The sequence below is a fragment of the Panthera tigris genome, chromosome D1, assembly GCF_018350195.1.
Source record: "Panthera tigris isolate Pti1 chromosome D1, P.tigris_Pti1_mat1.1, whole genome shotgun sequence".
Classification (NCBI taxonomy): Eukaryota; Metazoa; Chordata; class Mammalia; order Carnivora; family Felidae; genus Panthera; species Panthera tigris.
This window is the reverse complement of record NC_056669.1, coordinates 21,365,420-21,390,875: the sequence shown is the minus strand read 5'-3', so window position 1 is coordinate 21,390,875 and position 25,456 is coordinate 21,365,420. Positions and strand designations below refer to the sequence as shown.

Sequence of the window (25,456 nt, the reverse complement as noted above, 5' to 3'; positions counted from 1 at the left end):
CTTCTTTGCTGTCTGTGCCCCATGGAGCCCTTTTCCTGTGGGTCTTATTTCAGGTTTGTGATGATGATTTATTTTCTTTAATTGTGAGTTGACTAGAGAAGGAATGAGAGCAGGGACTGGGATTTATTGTAATCACCACAGCAGTGGCAAATTTCTAAGTATAAGATTTGTGCTTAAGGTCTTAAGTGATTTAAACATATATCCCTCGTGTGAAGGATAGGCAAGCACTGAGAATGCACAAAAGTCACCCAACATTCACACACAAAAGACATACACACATACACAGGACTGATACAGGGGTTGTAATTAGCTTGCCAAGTGGAGGACAGACAGGTGCCAAAGCAATTCTTTTTTTTTTTTAATTTTTTTAAATGTTTATTTTTGAGAGAGAGAGAGACAGAGAGACAGAGAGACAGAGTGTGAGAGGGGGAGGGGCAGAGAGAGAGGGAGACACAGAATCTGAATCAGGCTCCAGGCTCTGAGCTGTCAGCACAGAGCCCGACGTGGGGCTTGAACTCACGAACCATGAGATCGTGACCTGAGCTGAAGACAGATGACCAATCGACCGAGCCACCCAGGCACCCCAGCAATTCTGATTATAAACCCAGTACAAGGTGACTCCCTACCATAATGCACCTCTCATCAATTGAGCGCTGTTTCAAAATTCATAAGTAGAGATCTCTCTCTCTCTTTTTTTTTTTTTTTGGTTATAGATTTTGTCTTTGTAAAAAAAATATGCCTGGAAGAGGGTGTGGAATGTGGATGATCCCCAACAAGTCCTTAGTGGACTGTGTTGATGAATTTGTGAGCTCTTTCCTGAGAACTGCTTTTGACAATTGAAGGTAGAGCATGCATTAGGACTGTGAGTTGTTTGGGGAAGGGGAATTTTTACCGAGACTAGAAATGGGCACAAAAAGGAAAGATCAGAGGCTGTGAATGAAACCTCACCTGACCTCATAATTTGGCCTCTGTGGTGTGGTAGAGTGTGGTTCTAAGAAAAATAGGGCATCCATGGTGGGACAGGAAGCAGGGACAGGTGGAATACTCAAGGACCTGATCCTGTCTGTCATTAAGTTACATTGGAGAGTTGGGCCTTAGATAAACTTCTGAAGAAAAAAAACACTGCTTCAGCTTTCTCTTATTTCTGTCAATCAGTTCTCCTCACTTCCTCCCTATATTAGCCTCTCTTTTGCCCCTTACAGGCTCATCTAGCTCTTAGCTGGCTTTTTCTCTCTCTCATTCCCTCCCTAAATTATATATATTTTATGTAGGTTTTCTTTTCTTTTTTTTGCCTTTATTATTATTTTTTAATATGAAATTTATTGTCAAATTGGTTTCCATACAACACCCACTGCTCTTTCCAATGAGGTGCCTTCCTCAATGCCCATCACCCATCCTCCCCCCGCTTACCCCCCATCAACCCTCACTTTGTTCTCAGTTTTTAAGAGTCTCTTATGTTTTGGCTCCCTCCCTCTCTAACCTTTTTTTTTCTCCCTTCCCCTCCGCCCATGGTCTTCTGTTAAGTTTCTCAGGATCCCCATAAGAGTGAAAACATATGGTATCTCTCTTTCTCTGTATGACTTACTTTACTTAGCATAACACTCTCCAATTCCATCCACGTTGCTACAAAAGGCCATATTTCATTCTTTCTCATTGCCACGTAGTATTCCATTGTGTATATAAACCACAATTTCTTTATCCATTCATCAGTTGATGGACATGTAGGCTCTTTCCATAATTTGGCTATTGTTGAGAGTGCTGCTGTAAACATTGGGGTACAAGTGCCCCTATGCATCAGCACTCCTGTATCCCTTGGGTAAATTCCTAGCAGTGCTATTGCTGGGTCATAGGGTAGGTCTATTTTTAATTTTTTGAGGAACCTCCACAGTGTTTTCCAGAGTGGCTGCACCAGTTTGCATTTCCACCAACAGTTTAAGAGGGTTCCCGTTTCTCCACATCCTCGCCAGCATCTATAGTCTCCTGATTTGTTCCTTTTAGCCACTCTGACTGGCATGAGGTGGTATCTGAGTGTTGTTTTGATTTGTATTTCCCTGATGAGGAGCAACGTTGAGCAACTCTTCATGTGCCCGTTGGCCATCTGGATGTCTTCTTTAGAGAAGTGTCTATTCATGTTTTCTGCCCATTTCTTAACTGGATTACTCATTTTTTGGGTGTGGAGTTTGGTGACTTCTTTATAGATTTTGGATACTAGCCCTTTGTCCGATATACCAAATATCTTTTCCCATTCCGTTGGTTGCCTTTTAGTTTTGTTGATTGTTGCAGTGCAGAAGCTTTTTACCTTCATGAGGTCCAATAGTTCATTTTTGCTTTTAATTCCCTTGCTTTTGGAGATGTGTCAAGTAAGAAATTGCTGTGGCTGAGGTCAGAGAGGTTTTTCCTGCTTTCTCCTCTAGGGTTTTGATGGTTTCCTGTCTCACATTCAGGTCCTTTATCCATTTTGAGTTTATTTTTGTGAATGGTGTAAGAAAGTGGTCTAGTTTCATTCTTCTGCATGTTGCTGTCCAGTTCTCCCAGCACCATTTGTTAAAGAGACTGTCTTTTTTCCATTGGATATTCTTTCCTGCTTTGTCAAAGATTAGTTGGCCATACTTTTGTGGGTCTAATTCTGGGGTTTCTAGTAGGTTTTCTATAAACATTTACCAAGGTTTTTCCATGCATCAGCCTCTTTGCTAGGCCCTTATGATTTAATTTATCCCTCACAACGGTCTTATGGATTATTATCATTATTCCCATTTCACAGATGAGGAAGGGTGAAAATCTGAGATGAAAAAAATGTTTTATGAGCTGCTGCAAGCCAGGTCTGACATTTGGTTCTAAAGATACAAACATGAATAAACTTAGTTCTTACCTGTCCCGGCTCAGGGAGGTATATGGATGGTCACAAAGACAGCAAGATGTCAGGAGGAGCTTCAGTGGATCTAAGTCAAGATACTAGGACTTTCTGGCTAATGTCCATTAGGGTATGAGCTGGTAATGATTTGAGATCCTGTTCCTTCTAGTATTTTGGCATTTTGTTAGGGCATACTCAAGAAATAAAAATTCTCTGATATGTGGATTTTTTGGTACTTGATAAATTTACTGATTCATATTTATTTCCCTGACCTGGAATCAAACAGGTTTGGGTGAGGCTGCTTCCTCCCAGGTGAAGTAAGGAACATTTTGGTCAAACTTGCTCCAAATACTGTTTTGGGAGCACTTCAGCTGAGAAAAGCCGTGCTGGGGACAAGGACTTATATGGAGGTAGCTTATTTCTGGAAGTGATCTAAGGGAAGAGGAAGAGTGAAGCAGGGAAGGATGGGAAGCCAATCCAAGGCAGGCCATTACGGTGTTTGCCTCAATGGGAAATTCACAACCCATCTCTCTGAGGCCCCGTTGAGAATCCATGAGGAATGGAGCACTAGAGACACAGAAGAGCAGAGCATTTATCCACTGACTCCCAGGGGTGTTAACTCCTTCACACCTGCAGGTTTGCACATGCACCAGAGCGGCTGGGGGGATTCCAGCAGACAGTCTGTGTGGTGGCAGAGATATCTGCCAAAGCAGTCCAAAGTGGTACAGCTGGTGAACCGTGCTTCTTGACTACAACTGCGTGCAGCCAGCTGCCACAGCAACAACAGAAGCCAAAAAGATGGGCTGAAACGAGGCAGAAACAATGTCCAACACAGACAGCCTGGTGATGGGACAGGGCCTTGCAAAATTGTTCAGAGCAGAGGGTAGATGATACCACAGCTATAAGTCAGGGGCCACATTATGTGATTTTTACTGTGCCAAAAAGTTTAGAAAGCCTTTTGCCCCATTTAACTCTTTTTCGAAAGTCCATACTTTGTCCTTTGTCTTACTGTTGTCCTTGGAGTTAAAGCATCCTGTCTGAATTACAAGATAGAACATTGCCTGGAGGGACTGCTGTATAAAGCCACTGATGTCTGATAGTAGCCTGTTAGACTAATTGGTCTTCCTCAGCACATCTGATCATGTCATTCCCCTGATCATGCCATTCTTCTGTTCAAAATGTTCCATGGATTCACACTGCATACACATTTCTTGACATGGCATTTAAGTCTCTCCCTACTATAAGCCTGGGGTGCTGTTCTAAGTTTGATGTCCAATTATGCCCTTTCCTTGTGCTCTGCATTGTACTCATCCAAGTCAAAGAGCAGGTGGGCTTCTTTTAGAAAGGCTGGAAAACCCCTCCAACTGGAGAAGTTAGAGATTCAAGTTTGATTCCAGACTCCACCACCAACCAGCTGTGTGACTATCTGGACCTCAGTTTTCCTGTCTGGGTGATGTAGGGTTGGAGGGCTAGATCAGTGAATACCAAACGTGGCTAAACACCCCAATCACCAGGGACAGATTTAGAGGTAAAAACAGATCATAAAGTTCCACTTCTGGGATTTGAATTTATTATGTTTGCATTGGAGCAGCAGTAAATGCACTTTTAATATGCATAGGCTCATCTAACTCAACTGTTAGGACTAGATGGTTTTTAATATTGCTTCAAATCTGAGACCCCAAAAGTGTGAATTAGCTGTCACTGGGCTCAAGCAAGACACTGAGATACTGAGGCACAGTGGGATAACTTCTGTCATGAGGGAGAGTTAAAAAAGAGCAAAGTAAGCAAAATAGGGACATAAACGTTGGTGGTTTGGCAGGAAGAAGGGAGTTCAAGCTACGAGGTCATCAGAGTCAGTATGAGCTCACTGGGAGCCTCCTGAAAGAGAGCTGACAGGGTAGAGGGCAGGGGCCATAAAAAATTCCAACAATTTAGCAATTTTGGAAAAAATAGTTCTTAACTGATGGGGATTTTTCTTTACTGCTAAACTCCAATTCCAAGGGATTACAAGGAGTCTGTTTCTCCCTGAACTAGATATTATGGGATTTCTGTGATAAACTGAAATTTAAGTCGTGTATGGAATACCCTTCTCTGAACTTGAATAGCATTTTACTTTTACCTTTTCTGTATTTTATCATATCTTTTTCAGCATACTAAGTTCAGTGTATTCTATCTTATCTTTTCCAAGAGATTGTCAGACCCTTGAAGGCAAGAACCCTGCTTACATATTTTATTATCTCCCATAGGCAGATGTTAAACACAGTTACTAAGAACACCAGATTTGGAGTAAGATGGACCTAGATTTAATACGGCCTTTTTAATTTAACATCTGGTGAATTACTGCACCTCTAAAACAGGAGTGATTAAACCCAGTTCATAGGATTTGGGGGAGAATTAAAAGGAAGTATTGTTTGTGAAATGATTTTGGACCCTGGACTGCTGGGGTCGGTACAGAAGTGCTAGGAATGTTTGATATATATAATAAGTTCTCAATAAATGGTAAGTGATTATTTTTGCACAATGCTTTGCATTTTACTGAGTAGATGTTAATTGGAAAATGAATAATTCTTCTAAAAGCCCATTCAAATATTATCAAGGGTACAAGCAAATATTCATTTTTTTAAAAAGTTAGTTTCTAGGGCTGTGATCCCAGGGGATCCTCTGACTTTCTACTTCTAATCAGGTCCCCAGATCTCTAAACCTAGAAAAACACTGCTCAGTCTCCTGTCACCAGCTGGCACTGATTATAGGTAAGGATCCTGTCTCCCTTCTACAAACTGGAAAATAGCCTTGGGGCAAAGCCTCCATGAAATATCACCATCTTTAGCGCAGAACAAATTCTAAGGCCGTCCAAATTCTGATCCTTCAAACAGGACAGGAGCTAAAATGGTCTGTGCTTTGTTCCTTTATCTGTGTTAGCATTATAGCCATTTATCTGTCTGAACAATTGAGGATAAGAACAGGACTGAAAGGCACAATTGAGGCTCTGGGCTGAAGAAGGGTGAGTGACTGAATCTGGGCTGAACTTTTCCTAAGTCCCCAACCTCAGGTAGTAAAGGCTTTGGGGAAGACCCTCTCCCATGGGTGACCATGGAGTGGAAACTCCAGGCACAGTGGGCTGGCTCCCACCTCTTAAGCGGACTCTCCTCAGGTATTGGCCCGAGGTTTTATAATCCTGAGCATAAGCTGGAGTTGGAAGGACACAATAAATAGACCAAAGACCCAGGAGACTCCTGAGCTCATCCTTGAGACCCTTCTTCCCGGCAGCATCTGCCCTCACCATGGAGAAAGGTCCATCCTCCAGAGGGTACTCTAGTGGCAGACTCCTTAGGGGGCTGTGAGAACAGACACACAGGCATCCCGAAAGGCCTTTCTGCAAGTCCAAAATCTCTTTGTGTGGATCAGGTTTTCAAGAATGGGAGGAAGAAGGGGCCTCTGTCTCTGTCTCCCTTTCTAAGTGACTTTTTCCTCTTGTTTCCACAGAATGCCTTTAATGAGAATGGCAGCTGAGAACTCCTCTGTGACAGAATTTATCCTTGCAGGTTTAACCAACCAGCCCGGACTCCGGATGCCCCTCTTCTTCCTGTTTCTAGGTTTCTATGTGGTCACTGTGATGGGGAACCTGGGTCTGATAACCCTGATTGGGCTGAATTCTCACCTGCACACCCCCATGTACTTCTTCCTCTTCAACTTGTCCTTCATAGATTTTTGCTATTCCACTGTTATCACTCCCAAGATGCTGATGAGTTTTGTCTCAAAGAAGAACATCATCGCCTACGCAGGGTGCATGACTCAGCTCTTCTTTTTTCTTTTCTTTGTTGTCTCTGAGTCCTTCATCCTGTCAGCAATGGCATATGACCGCTACATCGCCATCTGTAACCCACTGGTGTACACAGCCACCATGTCTCCTCAGGTCTGCTCGCTTCTTCTGTTGGGTGTCTATGTGATGGGGTTTGCTGGGGCCATGGCCCACACGACATGCATGGTGAGACTGACCTTCTGTGCCAACAATCTGGTTGACCACTACATGTGTGACATCCTTCCCCTTCTTGAGCGCTCTTGCACCAGCACCTATGTAAATGAGCTGGTAGTTTTCGTTGTCGTGGGCATTGATATTGGCGTGCCCACAGTTACCATCTTCATTTCTTATGCCCTCATCCTCACCAGCATTCTCCATATTCGTTCCACTGAGGGCAGGTCCAAAGCCTTCAGCACATGCAGCTCTCACATAATTGCTGTTTCTCTTTTCTTTGGGTCAGGGGCATTTATGTACCTCAAACCATCCTCTCTTTTACCTATGAATCAGGGGAAAGTGTCCTCCTTGTTCTACACCACCGTTGTGCCCATGCTCAACCCGCTAATCTATAGCTTAAGAAATAAAGACGTCAAAGTTGCTCTGAAGAAATCATTGAGCAAAAAGACATTCTCTTGAGAAAGGGACGATACTTAGGAAAGTGTTTTTTTCCCTTTCCTTATATAATTCAGGTTCCATTGGTTACATAGAGGAAATTTTAAATCTTTCTCGAAGTTTATCCTCCCCATTTTATTTATCCTTAAAGCTATAAGGTACTCAATATTTAGAGGATCTTAAGAATCACTTAATTCAGTTCGCTTATGTTTCTGAGGATAGGTCCAGGTTTATGTACCTTCTCCAAGGTCATTCAGTTACTCAGCAGCAGAACTGTGACTAGGATGTAGGCTCTTGATTTCTAATTCTAGTGGCCTTCCACTATGGCTCACTTTCTTCCTCCATCAGCCCTGGAAGATTTCATTTCAAATGTGAACTGATCTAGGATGTTAAGATCCAGTTCTATCTACAGAAATTTCATGCAACTTTTCAAGGGCTAATTTTAAATACCACATTTTTGCAGAGAAGGTAGGAGGTACAAAACTTTGTTGAGATGGTCTTGGCTAAATGACCAAATTCTTCAAGAATTTTGCAGACTACATGGTGGGGAGTATGCTAGGACCCAGAGAGCAGCAAGCATGGTAACTCCTCAGACAGTAGTGTGGAGCTTCAGGGACTTGGACTTGAAAGGATTTGGTCATGCTGGCTGGAAGACCTTGTAGAAAGTATCAAAGTTATGAAGTACAGGTTTGAGGAATTTTTCCCACACAGCCATTTCCTTGTTTTCAAATTGTGCTTTTAACACTTGGGTGGAGAAGTCTGAAGCTCAGGGTGGTCAGCTAAAAATCTGGAGAATATTTCAGAACCATAGAGAAGACTTTGTGTTACAAGCCAGTAATTAGGTTAGCACCACACAGCTGCCGGTCAGCAGAAGAAATGATGACTGACTGTTATGGTAATGTATATGACAGAGACTACGTGAGGTATTCTCTCTGTGCCTCTCTAGATCAACTTTCTGCCTCTGTGTACCTTGCTCCAAGTCCTGGGAGGCATTCCCTAATGGATCTTGTCAATGGGCTCCATGGCCATCTGGTTTCTGGTTGGGTTAAGGCAATGGCGGCATCAGCAGAGAAATCCAGAGAAAAAGAGCACGATACTATGATATTTATTTCCCTGACTTTCTTCCAGGGGGCTGTAGTCACTGAATGCCTATTTCCTCTTTTGTCTCTTCATTCAAAGGGGTGGTAGTGTTGCTTCTACTAGCCTCTACAATCCTTTTGGGGTTTCTCTCAACCACTCTTTTGCCTGTACCCATGCAAATAGTGCCCTTGTTATGTTTTTCAATTACTTTGTTTCAGGGGATCATCTGTTTTCTGCTGGGACTCTGATTGACACACCTTCCAGCAAAGGGTGGAAGGATTATACAGTTTAGGTTTGCAAATCCACAGCCTAATGGTACTGTGTAAAGGGAGGTAGAGTCGCTTTTTGGTTTAAAAGGAAACTGTAAGTAGTAAATATTTCTTTGAGAAGCAACGATACGTGAAATGCTCTGAAAATACTTTTGATTTATGAGATTCTTTTTAGGAAAATTCTCTTCTATTTGTAAAAATGAAGTCTGGATGGATATAGAGTTGTATCATTAGGGAAGGTACAGATCACTAAGAGTGAGTTCAAAAGAATGACTGTGGTGGAATCAGGGAACTGTGTTTAGATGGCACGGAACAGAGAACCATCACAGAATTGGAATGACTGGGACAGGGGAGACGAGAAGAACAGCATAAAGTCTCCGAAAAAGCAGACTAAGGAGTTGGAATAAAATCTGAACCCTCGCTTTTACTCAGCAGTTCTGTGACCTCACACGAGTTAGTTGATGTCTCTTCCTTTAAAAAAAAATTTTTTTTTAACGTTTATTCATTTTTGAGAGACAGAGGCAGAGCACGAGCAGGGAAGGGGCAGAGAGAGGGAGACACAGAATCCGAGGCAGGCTCCAGGCTCCGAGCTGTCAGCACAGAGCCCGACGCGGGGCTCAAACTCACAAACTGCAAGATCATGACCTGAGCTGAAGTCGGTCGCTCAATGGAGTGAGCCACCCAGGTGCCCCTGATGTCTCTTCCTTTTTAAGACAGTTTCCGCAGGATTGTTAAGAGAATTAATTATTTCTTTCTCCATTTCTCCATTCTTTCCACATCCCATTTACAATATGTATTTATTTGTATGTTGACTGGGCAGTGCATATTCATGGTATTTATAATTATTACCAAAAAATGATCAGTGAAAGGAAATCTCCCTTTACTCTACTTTTCTTGTCCTTCTGTATCCTCCCCAGGGTCTGTCACTGTTGCTTGTTGGTTGTATGTTTTAAGAGAGTCTTTCTATGCACAGTGCCTGTCTTAGCCAAGATGCAACAGGGAGTTACTCAGATCAGAGGGCTGAAAGCTATCAGCAGAAGGGAGGAGGGGGAAGGGACAAAAGCAGGGAAGGAATATGCTTTGTTTTGCAGAACTAGCAGTTCCTGACAAGGAAAGGCCAGGCTAGGTGTTTCCCCTGGTAGCCCCTTGCCTGGGCCACTCTGAGCTGGTCTGGAGCTGAGGACCTGTGCAGGAGCCCCCAAGTTGTCCTGAAGTTACCTTTAACTCATTACAATACTAAGATCTCCTCTTATGGGCAGTTTTCCACCCTATTTTAAACACACAATGTATTCATTAGCATGTTGACACGCCAGACATGTGCAGTTGAACCAAAGAGCCCAAGTAATAGAGATTGTATTAAGTTCCTTATTGTATATGCAAGCTCCCTACCCCTAATATACTGAATAAAAGCTTCCTGTACTAGCCCCACAGGGAGACAGTGCTTTGAGACCTATCTTCCTCTCTCCTTACTTGTGACAAGTAGTACAAAGTTCTTTGCTTTCAGCCCTTTCTTGTGTTGTGTTCAATTCAGTGCACACCAAGTGGGAAGCCTCTTGAGTTCAGTTACACCTGCACATACATACACACAATCTTTCCCTTGTTTTCAAAGTTTATGAGCAGTTCCTTTAAAATGTAACTACCAATGAAAAGGGGGAGAAGGGACTGTTATTAGATAAATAAATGAATAAAAAAGCGGAAAAGGAATATATGAAGGGTTGTGGGTACCCAAAAAGAGGAGAGAGAAAAGCATAATGTGAAAGCAAGGGAATGTCAGCTCTGGTTATATAAGTGTGTGCCCCAAGACACAGCTCACAGAATTTGGTTTTTCTGTTCTGTTTCTTCCAACTTGATTTTTATGATTGCAAAATTCTAATATATGGGGGTATATCTCATTAACAGCTTTCTACTACTGTATATTATTTTGTTTTTCCAAATTACCAATAAGGCTTAGCATACTTATTCAATGACTCTTTGAGTTTTCCCTAATGAGGATACATATTTTAGATTGGGAATTACTGAATGACATGAGATTTTGAATATTATTTCAAAATTCCTTCTTGAAAGTTTATCTCAATTCACACTCTTACTAGCAGTATAAACAAACTCAGACTGTCTACTCTTGGCCAGATTCTGTACTAGTAAGGGTGCCACTCATAAAAACTGATTACCTTTAATTTTGATAGTGCTGGGGTTGTGTTACCGTCTTCTCCTTTTATTCCTGTCTACTTCATAAATTACTTGTGGTATCTGAATGGATAAGGAAAAGAAAAGGAAAGGAAAGAAAAGAAAAGAAAAAAAGAAAAGAAAAGAAAAGAAAAGAAAAGGAAGAAAAGGAGCAGAATTGAGACTGCTTTCTTCTGCCTTTTTTTTTTCCTTATATACGCCCTATAGGGGAGGGAAGTAATTTTCCCTCTACCCTTCTAGATTCTTGGCTGAGACTCCCCTGTGATAAAAGACTGATTAACAGGAGAAAAACAAACAGAACTTTAATAACATGTATACCTCCTGTATACATGGGAGATACTCAGGAAGAATGGCCCAAGCCATGACCTTAAATACCATTTCCAGCTAAAGACAAAAGAGGATGCTGGTGGGGAGGGTCATCAGTTATGAAAGGTTATCAGATAAAGCACAATAAATGAAGGCATAGTTAATGCAGATTTAAGTTGCTATTAGATAATAGTTTCTAGAGATTTAGTCATCCCCCTCTTCTTGGTACAGAGGGAGAGACACTCTTACACATAGAGATTTCCCTTATAAATATTAATTTCCCTCACAAAAGGGCTACTTCTACTCGGTTTTCAGAGCTTCTTCTATGCCTTTGTTTTCTTAAAATTAATCAGATCAAGATAACCCTTATGCCAAAGATAAATATTTTGGGGTAGCAAATTCTACTCTACTTCATCCCTTTATTTTTTAAATGGCTTTTCCTTGGCTTCATCATAACTCAGTAATCTTTTTTTGAGCCAAGGAAGGGAAGATACTCTGGGGTTTTACTTTTGTGATGATCTATTGTGAGATGACTTTGTGGAATAGCTTTCTGTCACCTCTCTGCTGGTTTCAATGTCTCTACTCTGTGTTCTCAGAGCATACTGTACTTAACCTATTAAGTGTTGGTCAAAGTGTAGGGCCACTGATTTACTTTTCTGTATACATATCCACTACAAATTAGACTGTAAGTTTTGTGTGAGGGGAGTTCCTGGTGTCCATTTTTGATTAATAACCCACACCTAGTGGCTATAGCAGAACCAGGCTCTATCTTAGATTTGTAAGCCCCAACTTTCCACTCCTTTTTATGGTCAAGTATAGTGTTGTCAATATAAAATGATTAACTTAAGCAAACTCTAAATCACTATCAATTGAACACTGGCTCTGAAAGAAATTTTATAAAATACCAACAATTATGTATTCATTCTGTACTCTCCATTTTCACTCATATCCCAGAGACAACACACTGAAGAAAAACTTATACAATGAAAAAAAATTATTCATGTAAGAAGCTCCCATTTCCCCCAGAATATCAGATTAAGCCAGCAAGATTGTGTTCAAAAGAAAAATTAGCATATTGCTATTTTTCTTTTTAATGTTTATTTTTGAGGGGGGGGAGAGAGAGAGAGAGCGAGCATGAGTGGGGGAGGGGCAGAGAGAGGGAGACACAGAATCCAACACAGGCTCCAGGCTCTGAGCTGTCAGCGCAGCTGACATGAGATCATGTCCTGAGCCTAGGTCCATGCTTAACTGACTGAGCCACCCAGGCGCCCCCAAAGATAAACTAGAGAAAGTTCACCAAGACCATAGACTGATTCTTCCTTGTTGACCTTGCAGGGCACAATACTGTTTTCTCAGAGCAAATCTTCCTTTCTTCACTGTCACAAATGAATATATTCTATAACCTGTCAGATTGTTTCTGGGAACATTTGATGATATAGTTTTTGGAACTTCGCAATTTCCTAGTAGTTTTATTGAGGAAAATTACTACTTTTCCCTTTATAATGAAAACAAAGTTGTGGGAAGATATTTTGAGACTATGAAATGTCTTGTTTCTTTTCAATTTTTCACACTCTAGTTTTAGCATCCATTGATAATTCTTGCCTGAATCAATACTACTCTGATGGTTGAAAAGTAGAGATTTTTTTACTCCATCAGTCCTTCATTTGCTAGTTGGTACTTTGTCAGGAAGAACGTTTCCTTCTGTATATATTTATCTATTCACTCATTCATCTAGTTATTTATTCATATTATTGTGGACTCATGCTTTCTAATTTTATGTAATGGATTATGATTCATTATTGTCATTGCTTACTTTGATGCTCAATTTGTCCCTGATTTGTCCAGTGGGAGCCTCTTCATGCAAGTTCCTATGTTCTTTTAATATCTCTCTATTAGATTTTGAGCACTTTGTTGCTTTACAGAAAAACAATATGTTTCAGGCTTATTTTGTAACTTCCCTGCCCCAGCACTGGTTCTATTTAGAGACAAATGGTGTTTAAAACCAAAATATGAATGGTAGGTGGAATGAGCTGTATTTAATGTAATTCTGCAAGTAGGTATTTAATGGGAGAATATTCGTGTTTATAAAATATTCATTTATATGTTTTCTTCCTTGAGGATACCTGTCTGTGTACAAGTGATAGACCTGGTTCCCTGTGAATAAGCCAATGCTCCATGTCCCAAAGTCAGTGATTCCTGAGTGTCATCTGTGGTCCCCTTCTCACCATTTTTTACTAACTCACATGACAATCTCTTTAGGTTCCCATCAGTGACTGGTGAGACCACATGAAAGGAAGAAATAGGCCTGGAGTGGGAGGGAAAAAAGTCCTAAGACTCTTGTCCACACAATTTGGTTTTGATACCATTCTGTCTAGCTTCCTTAAAGCTAGGACTCCTAGTCCCATTTGCTTCCTTCCTTCATATTGTATCTTGCTTGCAGTGACTATGCACCCCCTACTTTTATCCTAACTTTCCAGACTTCCGTGACTTGAGAATGAAGGTGGACGAGAGTTCCACATTCAAGGGACTCATGTTTTTCAAACCCCAATATGACATTTTGGAAACTTTATGTCTTTTGGACTGTACATACAAGTTCTCGCGTAATCTTCTCTACAAGTTAAGGAGCTTGCTTAAGATTGTACAGATAGTAGGTGGTGGAGTAAAGAATTGAATTTAGACTGTCTCATTCTAGAGCCTATACTCTTACACTTGCTGCCTTCCAGAGGCTCAATCTGTGTGCCTAAGAAATAGCACATGTGATGCACATCTATTCATTTGTGCAATGTCCAAGTTCCTGCTGCCTTTGAGCTGAGAAAGTTGATATATTCACTCTCATTTGGAAACAATGTGCCTAAAAGGTATGTCAAGAGGAAGACCGTAAAGATTTTTCTCTTCATTTAATGCACTAAACTAGTAGGGTCAGTAATATAAACTTATGTGGGACCTGCTGAACTACTGTAATAGGAACTGGGCAGTAATACATGTAGAAAATGTTTATTTGAGGTTGTATTTCAAACCTCAACCTGGTGATCTAACACATGCAGAGAATGTAATGCCTGGCAGATATAGAAAGTGCTAAATAAATGTTGAACGAATCCTTAGTGAGACCTTAAAATACTAAATTAGTGTTTTGTTTTTAATATAATTTTTAAAAATAATTTTTCTTATATTTGCAAAAGTAATGCTCAAGTATTATGGGAATATATAAAAGTAGAGATAAGCAAAAGATTTTTAAAAAATCCATGATCCTACTACCTAGAGATAACTACTCAGGATTTTGGTGTATATTTTTTCAGAATATTTTTCTGTGTGGGTAGTTGTGGTGACTTAGACCATTTTGCAAAAACTACACACACACACACACACACACACACACACACACACACTATACTATAGTATAGGTTTTTTTTTGCAAAAACTATGTGTGTGTGTGTGTATATATATATATATATATATATATATATATATAGACACAAATGTGATATTAAGTACAATTTTGTAACTTTACTTTTCATTCTGTAACACACTGTAAACAGCTTTCCATGTGATTAAATTTTTATCAAAATCATGATTTTCAATGACTATATTCATTGCATTTAAAGCTAAAAGATCAGTGGAATGATGCAAAATGTTGCTATTTTCTGCACAGAAAGACATTGTTTTCTTTTTTCCAAAGAGTTTTTTTTTTAACTGTGATATGTTCATCTGATGATCTCAAATTCCTTCTCTAAATTCTAAGAGTAGCTTTGTCTTTGATTTATTCTTAGTGTCAATTCTGCATATTCCTCCCACTACATTAGTTCAGTTTTCCTGGTCTCCATCCTTCTTATCTTTTACCAAAAGTCAAAGGCAAGTCTAGAGATTCTAGCCTTATTTATGCTTCACATTTCTCTTTCCCTAGTGAAGAAGACTCTACATCCCAGGCAGGTAGTTAAAGAAGCAACCCTTTGTCTTCCCCCATATCCTACCCACTGTAACCCAAAGGAAAGGAACAATTTATAGGACTCATGAGAAATTGGGAGAATGAACTTATGTGGCTCAGTGTGGCCTAGCCACCTTCTTATGGCCCCTTGCCCCATTTCTGATTAGGACAGGCACATTCTCAAGATCCCCAATCATCTCTTTCATTTGTAACCCTTCTCCTTTATTGGAGAATACCAACTGTTGACCAGCTTGGTTTAGACCTATATTCATTAATTTAGTTTGTGATGGGCCATGAAGGAATTATAAAGTCCTATTGTACATCCAGGGGTCTTTCAATCAACTTTATCAGCAATAAAACTGGAATTTTTTTTTTGGTCTGACATCTGTGTCTAATTTCAGAAATGGAAGAGAGATATGATTTATTATTATTACCCCTAACCCTTCTCAACTATTTCCTACCCCTCTCTGCCATGTATACAATAATTCAAGTCTCACTATCATTTGCCATTCCCCAAATTCACACTGCTTTTTTCCCTCTAATGGCGTTTTAATTTCCTTTTGTGACTCCCTTTGCTCAGAATGTCCTCCTGATTTTCTCTGCTGGTAACCTTCTACTTATATTCAAGCCTAATAGCAATGCATTTCTAAAACCATATCATAAAACAGATTGCATATTTCCATAGTAACAATGTAATAATTGGAGACTATTTCTGAATAAAGATCTAGCACAAAATAACCTGTTGGGGAGTTCTATTTTTTTTTTCAAAATTTTTTGAGGAACCTCAATAGTGTTTTCCAGAGTGGCTATACCAGTTTGCACTTCCATCAGCAGTGCAAAAGTGTTCCCCTTTCTCCACATCCTTGCCAACATCTGTTGTTGCCTGAGTTGGTAATTTTAGCCATTCTGACTGGTGTGAGGTTGTGTCTCAATGTGGTTTTGATTTGTACAAAATAACCTGTTACAAAAAATCAAAGACATACTTTCTAGAATACTCTATAATGATTTTTTGGAGGAAAATGATTTCCCAAGTTTTAAAAAGTGTACAAAAAGCTATTCCATGTATTGATTTTATACAAAATATCAAAGGCAATACAGTGAAGATAGAATCCACAAAAAACAGAACCCTATCATGACATTGCCCAATTTAAACAAACGCTAGTTATTTAATCATTAATAAAAATAGTTATTGTGCCATAAGCTGCCTTAGATGTTAAATATAATCCTCTTTATTATTATTATTATTATTTTCTAAGGCCTGTATTACATTAAAAAAGAGTCATCGAAGAATTGAAAGTTTTAAAAACTTTGCGTAGGAGTATGAAGAATAATCTGTGGAATCGGAAATACTTGTTCATTTATCCTCCAAACCACATCCAAACATTTCCATGAAAGGGGAAAAATCATTCAAAACAGAGCAAAACTTTGAGGGAGAGTTTGTTACATCCCTCTAAGAAGGTGATTTTTGCAGATGTGTCCACCTTCATCCCAGGGATAAATTTGTCCCACAGCGTGAATGCTTTCTCTGTCTCCACTCCCCGTGTACAGCCCCATGAATCTCCAGTCCTTATTATACAAGCCAGAGTTGTTGACTGCAAACAGCAGAAGTTATTCTGGTTAGCTTTGGCAAAAGAGGGAGTTAATTGGCAAGAAATTGGGGGTAATTAACAGACTCTTAGAGAAGGCTGGGGAACCAGCTTCTGAAGCTAGTCAGGGGAAGCCAGGTGGTAGAACCACAGCCAAGCTGTACTGCAGAACCATCTGGTTAGGCTGCACTGGGTATCACCAATACCTAATACTTGTTATCAATTGGTAGTTGTTCTGTCTTTGTCTTTGACAAAATGAAATATAAATTGTTCCTCTTTCTTGTGTCACTTATTCCAGACTCAGAGTCCTGCATGGGAACATCTGACTGGCTGAGCTCAGTCTTTTGTTCTTTGGGGAAGTTTCACAGAAGGAGGCTGAGTTTGGCTTCAACCAAGGGTCACACAAGGGCAGATTACCAAACATGGAAGGAGTACCAATGCTGCACAGTCAATATTTCTACCTAGTTATGTATAAGCATCTGTTTATTCTAGGTATCTAGGTATATATCTAGATTATATATTTAAAGGGCAGGGATTGTGTCCGTTTTGATGGTTGCTCTTTATTCTCAGAGCGAAACACAGGCCCAAGAATGTAGCAAATGCTATCTGTCTATTGGACCTTCACTATTTTTACATTTCTTAAGTTACATTTCTAACTCATAGTCTTTCCCCCCCATCCCCCAGGCTGATGCCAACTTTGGATAATTTCTTTAGATCTACCCTCCAATTTACCCATTATCTCTTTGCCTGTGTTTAAGAGGCTGTCTAACATATTTATACAGTTCCTCATTTCAACTATCAGGTTTTCATTTCTACAAGCTCTATTTGATTATTTTAAAAACCTGCCTTGTCAATTTTTATGGGGCCTTCATTACACTTCCAATTTGCTCCCCCCCACCCTTTGAACACGTTAAATAAATTATTTTGTATTCTGTCCCTGATAAGCCTAATGATTTTGCAGGTCTGGTTCTATAGCTTGTGGTTTATCATTTAATGATGATTCTCATTTCTGGTGGCTTATTTTGTGTTTGTTTACTGCTTTTCATTAAGAGCTCATGATCCCTGGATAGTTATCTGGGGAAATTCTTTGATATCTGGAGCTAACTTGTATTTTCCAGAGACGATTTTTTTTGTTATATATGTAATATGATTTTTAAAATTTATTTATTTATTTATTTATTCATCCATCCATCCATCCATCCATCCATCCATTTATTTGCTTGAAACACAGAGGTTGCTAGAAATTCTCAGAGGATATTTTATCTCTTTCTCTTCCCTAGAGCCGAGGCCAAGTCAGACACATATCTTTGCCTTCTTCCTATGCGGGCTTTTTAAAATTCATCTACTTTAGCCATGGAAGATGTTTCTTTTTGGGGACCCAGTATTATGAGTCAATAATGGTTCCAAACTCTCAGGCTTCCAGGATTCAGTCATAAAAGGATTTATCCCAGGATTTATCTCTTGGGTCCTGCATAGGCAACTCAATTAACACCCAACTCTGGGCCATAGGAAATCTACTAGTTCCCCAAGGGCAAACTCCAGGTCCAGTGCTTGTGTGCCCCTTGGATACAGATCTTTTCTCTTTTGCTCTCACAGGAATTCACTTAGTTCCTGCCTCATCAAACATTAGCAGGTAGAGGATTTTTATATTTTACTCAGAATTCTTAGTTTTGTTCTATCAGGGAAGAATTTTCTGAGTATAAAATTTGCAAGAGTGCTGGAAATAGCTGGCCTTAATAAATACTTATTGGATGATGAATCAATGAGTAAGTTGATTCTACTCCAATAAAGAGAGGTCATGCCCATTCTTCCATTGCTGGGCCATTGCCATACATCTGTCAAACTGTTATTCAAGAAGGAGAAATGTAGCGGATATGAAATTATGTGTACTAAAAGCAAATAACTATTTTCTTCATAAAAATAAGCCTAAAAACATCTAACTACAGAACTGAAAAGAGATTTTCTGAGTAGTAAGGGGGAATTGGATCAAGTAGTTCAAACTTGTACTAAAAATTCCTCTGGCCATTTCCCTTGAGTATTTTCCCCTGATGTCTACCAACTAGCATGCAGGTCCTAGAGGGCTTCTGTGCCCTTAATATTGGATAAATGACCATAAACTTGCTGTCCTGTGCTATGTCTTGAGGAAAGGCCGGAGGGTTCCAATATGACTGTCCTGAAGTCTAGAAGATGACAAAAGAGAAATAGGAGTGGAAAGAGAGGGAGGGAAGGAGGAAAGGAGGGAGGGAGGGGGAGAGAGAGAGAGAGACAGAGAGAGACAGAGAGAGACAGAGAGAGAGGTAAAAGCTGTACCCTGTTAGGACTGAATCTTGGAAGCCACGTAGCATTGCTTCTGCCATGCTCTTTTGGAAAAATCCTAAGTCCTTGCCTAGATGCAAGTGTAGGGAACATAAATCCCATCTCTTTATTTGAGGAATGTCAGTCCTATTGTACCAAGAACATGTGGGATGCAAGATATGTGTGTGTGTGTGTGTGTGTGTGTGTGTGTGTGTGTGTGCGCGCGCGCGCGCGCACTGGCCATCTTTGGAAAAAACAAAAACATCTTCCATATACATGTATACTGTATAGTTGTTGTAAATATTATGTTACATTAGAAAACATCCAGCATAATGTCAGGTACTGTAGTTGCACCATATGCATCAATTCTTTTACCTCTTGATTCCCTCCCTTTATATAAGAAATAAAGGGAGTTTTATCTTAAGAGATACAAGATGGATAAAAAATATAAAATGATGGTCCTTTTGCATGTGCCACCATACTGAGTTGTTAGGTCAGTAAATTCCCATTTTACAAGTGGGAATTATGGATCAAAGGTGCTTAGTAAATTTAGTGTTAGCTTGGCAGGATGATTTGCTAAAATATTAATTTGTTTTTGTTTTCCATTTGTTTTAAGTCAACGTTTAATTTCAAGTGTAGCAAGGATACAGCTTGATGAATTTTTACCAACTGAACACATCCATGTAACCAGTATCCCTATGAAAAACAGAACACTGTCAGCAACCCTGAGACATCCTTCATATATATATATCCCTCTCCAGTCACTAGGCTGGAGACCAAGCATAACTGCTATCTGACTTCTAACACCACAGAGTGATTTTCTTAGTTTTGAAATTCATATACATGAAATCATAAAGTATGCACTCTTTTGTGCTTGGCTTCTTCTGTTTCATAATAGGTTTGTGACCTTTATCTATGCTATTAGCTTTCATGGCTATATGGAATTCTGTTTTATTAATACCAATTTATTATCCAGTCTACAGTTGATTGACATATGGGTTGTTTTCAGTTCTTGATTATTATGTATAATGGTGCTATGAAAATTCTTGACATGTCTTTAGGTAAACATGTATACTTATTTTTATGGGGTATGGACCTAGCAGTAGAATTGATGGGTCAAAATGTATGTCTATGTCCAAATTTGTTAAATATTACTAATCAATTTATTGTACTATATACCATGATATTCAACAATGTTGTTCCATTGTACCAATGGTTACAAGGTAAAATTATACTAATGTTTATTCCTTCAACCAATGTGATTCTTTTCCCTCTTATTTCCCTTCCACCTATTTTAGGCAGGTAGTTCAGGTTTGTATTTCTCTGCTTTGGAGATTTTGGTTAGGTATAAATCAGAAACAGCTTGCAGCAAGTGTTCTTCCTATTTTTGAACCTGAATCTATTGAGATACAGTATTGGTTGGTCAGAAGGAGTAAGTTCAGTTAAGGAGAACTTTCAGGGCAAGAAGGGTGAAAGACAGATACTTCCTTAGCCAGAATGGGGATGGAGGTCAATGGGTCTAAGAGACAGTAGGGGCCAGAGGACCTGAACAGCTGCTTATGCTCTTTTTAGTAGGGTGACCATATAATTTCCTCTCCAAATCCAGACACTTTTCAGAGTGAGAGAGTATGCTATTAATAATTATACAGGGATAATAGATGTAAATCAGAACTATTCCAGGAAAACTGGGATTATTTTAGGCAGCCTCAGTTAACTTACAAATGCAGTTGCTTACATGCCTTTGAATGTTTCTTAGAATATTCATGTAGCAGATCATATGGAAAGCAGCTTTGTCATCTGGAGAATGACAGGACTAAAACAGGTACATCTCCTGTTACATCTCGGCCTTCACACATCTATAGAGTAACTTTATGCAGGTGTGTGTGTGCTTCCTTGCATATGTGTTGGTATATTTTAATCTCCTTATATATAGCAAAGGCCTGCCTGTGGCCCTTAATAGAGCTGAGGGTAGGTGGTGTTTGTGGTGGTGGTGGTGGTGTGGTGTCTCCACTGTTCTGAACAGCTCAGGCTCTTAGAAACATTTTGTCTGAGGTGCTCTCTGTAGCATCTACAATTCTGATCTAAAAATTTTTGGTCCTATTAGCAAAACTCCTGCTGAAGATCTGGAAATGGTGGCTAAAATAAGTTTGAGGTCATTTTCCTTTATTTATTTATGTTGTTACTGTTTATTTTTGAGAGAGAGAGAGAGAGAGAGAGAGAGAGAGAGAGAGAGAGAGGAAGAGACAGAGTGTGAGTGGGGGAGGGGCAGAGAGAAAGAGGAGACACAGAATCTGAAACAGTCTTCAGGTTCTGAGCTGTCAGCACAGAGCCTAATGTGGGGCTCGAACTCACAAACCGTGAGATCATGACCTGAGCTGAAGTCAGATGCTAAACTGACCGAGCCACCCAGGTGTCCCAAGGCCATTTTTCTTTAAAGTCAACCTTAAGTACCAAGAGTTAATGAAGGAGAGGAAAAATGAGCCCCCACATTCAGCATGAATGGTATGAAATCCCTGGGGTAATGGGGAAATTTGAGTAGAACAACTGAGTCCCAAGATGCCAGCTAAGCAGCATTATCCAGGTTGTCAACAAAGACAGTGCAAGTCCTTCCTCACAGACAAGTCTCTGAGAAATTCCCAGGGAAATTGTCTGTAAGCAGGCCCCTGAGATCATCAAGTAGCATAAAGTTCTCTGTGATATGCCAGCTGGGGTTCTGGTAAAAATGAGAGTTGCTATTTTTTTTGCTCCTGAAGTTGATGTAGACCATCTGGGAAAATCCACAAACAGAAATCTTAGTCTATTCCCAGAGCACCTTGGTGACTGGGGTCTGTAAAAGGTCTGATTCTCAACACTAAGGGAATAAGAAGAGTGAACTTGAGGCTGCCTCCTTTATGCATGAACATCATTTTCTCCTTTGGGCTAATGGAAAAAAGGCTGCATAAAGCCCAGCACTGAGTGAGGCCAGGGAGAAGGAAGGTGAATGTCTGAATCCCATGTTTCCTTATAGTTTTCTTTTAAACCCACATCCAAGAGGTATAGGGTATATTGGTCTCTTCTCTGCTCTCAACACTGACTTTGATGTGAGATGGAGTGGAGGGCTTAGAGGAAGAGAATAGGGTGTGCAGAGACAGTAGGGGACACTATTGGCTTTCTCTATAGGGGAGGGAGGCAGAGAATGGGTGGAGACAGTGAGTCACATGAGAGCTCCTGTCTCTCAGAGCCTGAGGCAGTAGGCTCAGGTTGTACTCCTGGCTCTTGTGATGTCCTTCTGTTAGTCCTTGGGCAGCAAATGCAGGAATTCTGTCTCCTCATCTCTCAAGAAGGGACAGAATTCTTGTGCCCAAGAATACACTCTAGCCCAGGGGAGCTCAGATATAGTCACAGGCATGTTGTCAATGGCTTGGCTGGGGGTGGGGGGCGGGGGGCGGTGCATAGATGAGAGAAGAAAGTAAAGTAAAAAGGAAGGACATCCATGCACTGGCTCATCTTCTAGAGCCTTCTTCCATCAGCTATGCTTATATCTATTATCAATCTATGTATTTTATTGTTTGTTTCCACAGACAGCTCCCTGGAAGAGAATGACTCTGAGAAACAGCTCCTCAGTGACTGAGTTTATCCTAGTGGGATTATCAGAACAACCAGAGCTCCAGCTTCCCCTCTTCGTCCTGTTCTTAGGGATCTATGTGTTTACTGTGGTGGGCAACTTGGGCTTGATTACCTTAATTGGGCTAAGTTCTAGTCTTCACACTCCCATGTACTTTTTTCTCTTCAACTTGTCTTTTATAGATCTCTGTTATTCCTGTGTATTTACCCCCAAAATGCTGAATGATTTTCTGTCAGAAAATGTCATCTCTTACGTGGGATGCATGACTCAACTTTTTTTCTTCTGTTTCTTTGTCAATTCTGAGTGCTATGTGTTGGTATCAATGGCCTATGATCGCTATGTGGCTATCTGCAAGCCTCTGCTGTACACGGTCACCATGTCCCCTCAGGTCTGTTCTCTGCTCATGTTTGGTTCATATGTGATAGGGTTTGCTGGAGCCATGGCCCACACTGGGAGCATATGGAGACTGACTTTCTGTGATTCCAACATCATCCACCATTATCTGTGTGAAGTTCTTCCTCTCCTGCAGCTCTCCTGCACCAGCACCCATGTCAATGAGCTAGTGTTTTTTATTGTTGTGGGAGTGGTCATCACAATATCCAGTATTAGCATCTTCATTTCTTATGCCTTGATTCTCTCTAATATCCTCCATATTCCTTCTGCTGGGGGTAGATCCAAAGCCATCAGCACATGTGGCTCCCACATAATTGCTGTTGCTTTGTTTTTTGGGTCAGGGGCATTCACCTATTTAACAAGCTCTTTTCCTGCATCTATGGACCAGAGTAAATTTGCCTCAGTCTTTTACACCAATGTGGTTCCCATGCTTAATCCTTTGATCTACAGTTTGAGGAATAAGGATGTGAAACTTGCGCTGGGTAAAACCCTGAGAACAGTGCTCTCCTGATGGTTCTATTTGTATAAATTAATTACTGGTAAGCATCATACTTAAGTATCTTTTTATTTACAGGTGCAGAACTTTTCATCTTTTTTCTCAGCTAGGTCTTCTTTCCAGTTAACCACAAGTCTCTTGCTTATACACTTCTTGAAGATTATGCTATTTTGTAAGATTTAAGTTGGTTCATTGCATGCAATTTAGCATCTATTAAGTGTCTACTGTTTACTAGACTCTATATGGGGCCCAAGAGATAGATGAATAAGATGTGGCCCTATGCCTTCCATTCTTTTCTTGGTAGGCTAAATGGATTTTCCAAACAACATTTCTGGCTGGGGGATGGAGCAGGTGATGGTATGAAGGTCCAGGACAGTGAACTTATGTTTTCTTCAGGTATGGGAGTAGCTTTACCAAAGACCAATGTAGATACCTTGGAGCCATAAGTAAGATAGTCTCCCAGCTCATTGAGAAGTTGCTTGCCCAGGGAGATCATAAATCATCTCTTTAATGTACGTACTTGTACACATAAGAGAAGCCCTTGCACAAGAGTTCTTTACATGGTTTGAAATGTAAAGATAAATCAAAACTAAAATCTTTCATTTCCAAGTTTCAGAACACTTAGGGCTTGGAATGGTAACCATGGTGTAGGCGGTTTTGTAATTGGGCCAATTTCTTGGGCTCTGTATGCTAAGGCTGAAAGCAAGAACAAAGAAGAAATTTCACAGATTTATATGATTGTTAACTGCTACCTCTCCTCTATACTTCCCTGGAGATACTGTGTACATTATGGGGCATTTAGGAAAATTCTTTTATTCTTTAAAGTCGATTTAGATTTTACTGTCTCTAAGAATATGTATGTATTGATATATGTATGTGTGTGTGTTACAGTTAACTATTAGAGAATCAGGAAGAAAGAGGAGTCATATTACACTTTCTGCTTGCAGGGAAACTTGAAATGGATCCAGATTTTGAGTGCCAAAGTCCACTTTGTACTGCTCTGCTGAAGATTCTGCTATGCTATATTGAATAGTTCAGATTTCAAGGAATATACCCTTATAAACTTCCTTGAGTGTAGGCAGCAAGGTGAACCCAGGACCAGACCAACCGATGGGCAGATGGAGACTCAGTGTGGCTAGAAGAATGGGGCTGAGTAGAGGCTAGAACTTGGGGTGCCCTTGAGAAGACTCTCTGTGAAGAGTATTTGGTACTTTTTTTGGATATGGAGAGAGTAATATAAAGTACTGAGTTGATGTACTTTTCTTCGCCTGTATTTCTTTACCTCGTCCATAAAATTGGATAGTTGCTCAGTTTGTATTGGTATGAGAAACAAGGCAGTAAGAAGTTAGTCCTTCTTGACATTTAGTTCTCTGCTCATACTCATGTGGAAGCAGCAGCATCATACTGAGAAGAAAGGTAGTTCAAGTGTTCCAGGTTTTGGCCAGAAGCATGCCAGACTGTGACGGAGTTGAGAACAGAATGGGGAAGGACCTGCAGCATGGAACTGACTAAGGAGGAGACAGAAGACAAACCTTATTTTCTCCAAATATGCTAACGTGAGGAGATCTCAAAAGAAGGTAGAAAAATCTGCTAAATATTTGGATTATACCTAGATTATGATAATCATACTTAACATTTACTGAGTATATACAATGTTTGGGCACTTTTAAGGTACCTTACCTACATTAAACTCATTGGAATTGTATTAATGCCATACTGAACAACTGCTTGTTGGTCCTTTGGGCCTAGCTGACTTCTACCCTCTGTAGGACTGTCTGTGTCTGGATATGTGGGGATCTTGGGGATATTAGGAAAGAGTAGAGAATAGGGAGAGATAAGAGCAAGTATACTATGATACAAAGAAAAAATTACCATTGGTATAAATGAGTAGGAACAAGGAATAAATCAGAACCATAAGGATATGAGTGAATGAATGAATGAAAAGGAATACTTATGAAATAAATGCATTAAATCCACAAAATATCCTTCCTTACACTCATTACATATGGCACTGGGGTGAGCAGAGGTGAAAACATAAGTTTGACTTATGGAGATACTGGCT

At 40.1% G+C, this 25,456-nt stretch overlaps 2 protein-coding genes across 9 annotated transcripts; both read left to right on the top strand.

The window, feature by feature from the left end:
• LOC102954879 (olfactory receptor 8B4) lies at window positions 1-23,409 on the top strand. 8 transcript variants are annotated; one of them, XM_042958684.1, is made up of 5 exons: window positions 30-53; window positions 5,535-5,601; window positions 18,203-18,239; window positions 20,658-20,723; window positions 22,462-23,409. In XM_042958684.1, the coding sequence occupies exons 4-5, from the start codon at window positions 20,679-20,681 to the stop codon at window positions 23,407-23,409; spliced, it is 993 nt and encodes a 330-aa protein (XP_042814618.1). In that variant the 5' UTR covers window positions 30-53; window positions 5,535-5,601; window positions 18,203-18,239; window positions 20,658-20,678. The 8 variants fall into 8 exon arrangements, with proteins under 8 accessions (XP_042814620.1, XP_007074145.1, XP_042814618.1 ...); XM_042958690.1 differs by having other exon boundaries at window positions 20,658-20,778; XM_042958687.1 differs by lacking the exon at window positions 30-53 and adding an exon at window positions 6,394-6,444 and having other exon boundaries at window positions 5,531-5,601.
• LOC102967540 (olfactory receptor 145) lies at window positions 5,537-7,283 on the top strand. The gene is made up of 2 exons (XM_007074048.2): window positions 5,537-5,601; window positions 6,335-7,283. Exon 2 carries the CDS (start codon window positions 6,336-6,338, stop codon window positions 7,281-7,283), a length of 948 nt encoding a protein of 315 aa, XP_007074110.1. The 5' UTR covers window positions 5,537-5,601; window position 6,335.
• Window positions 23,410-25,456: the final 2,047 nt, after the last annotated feature.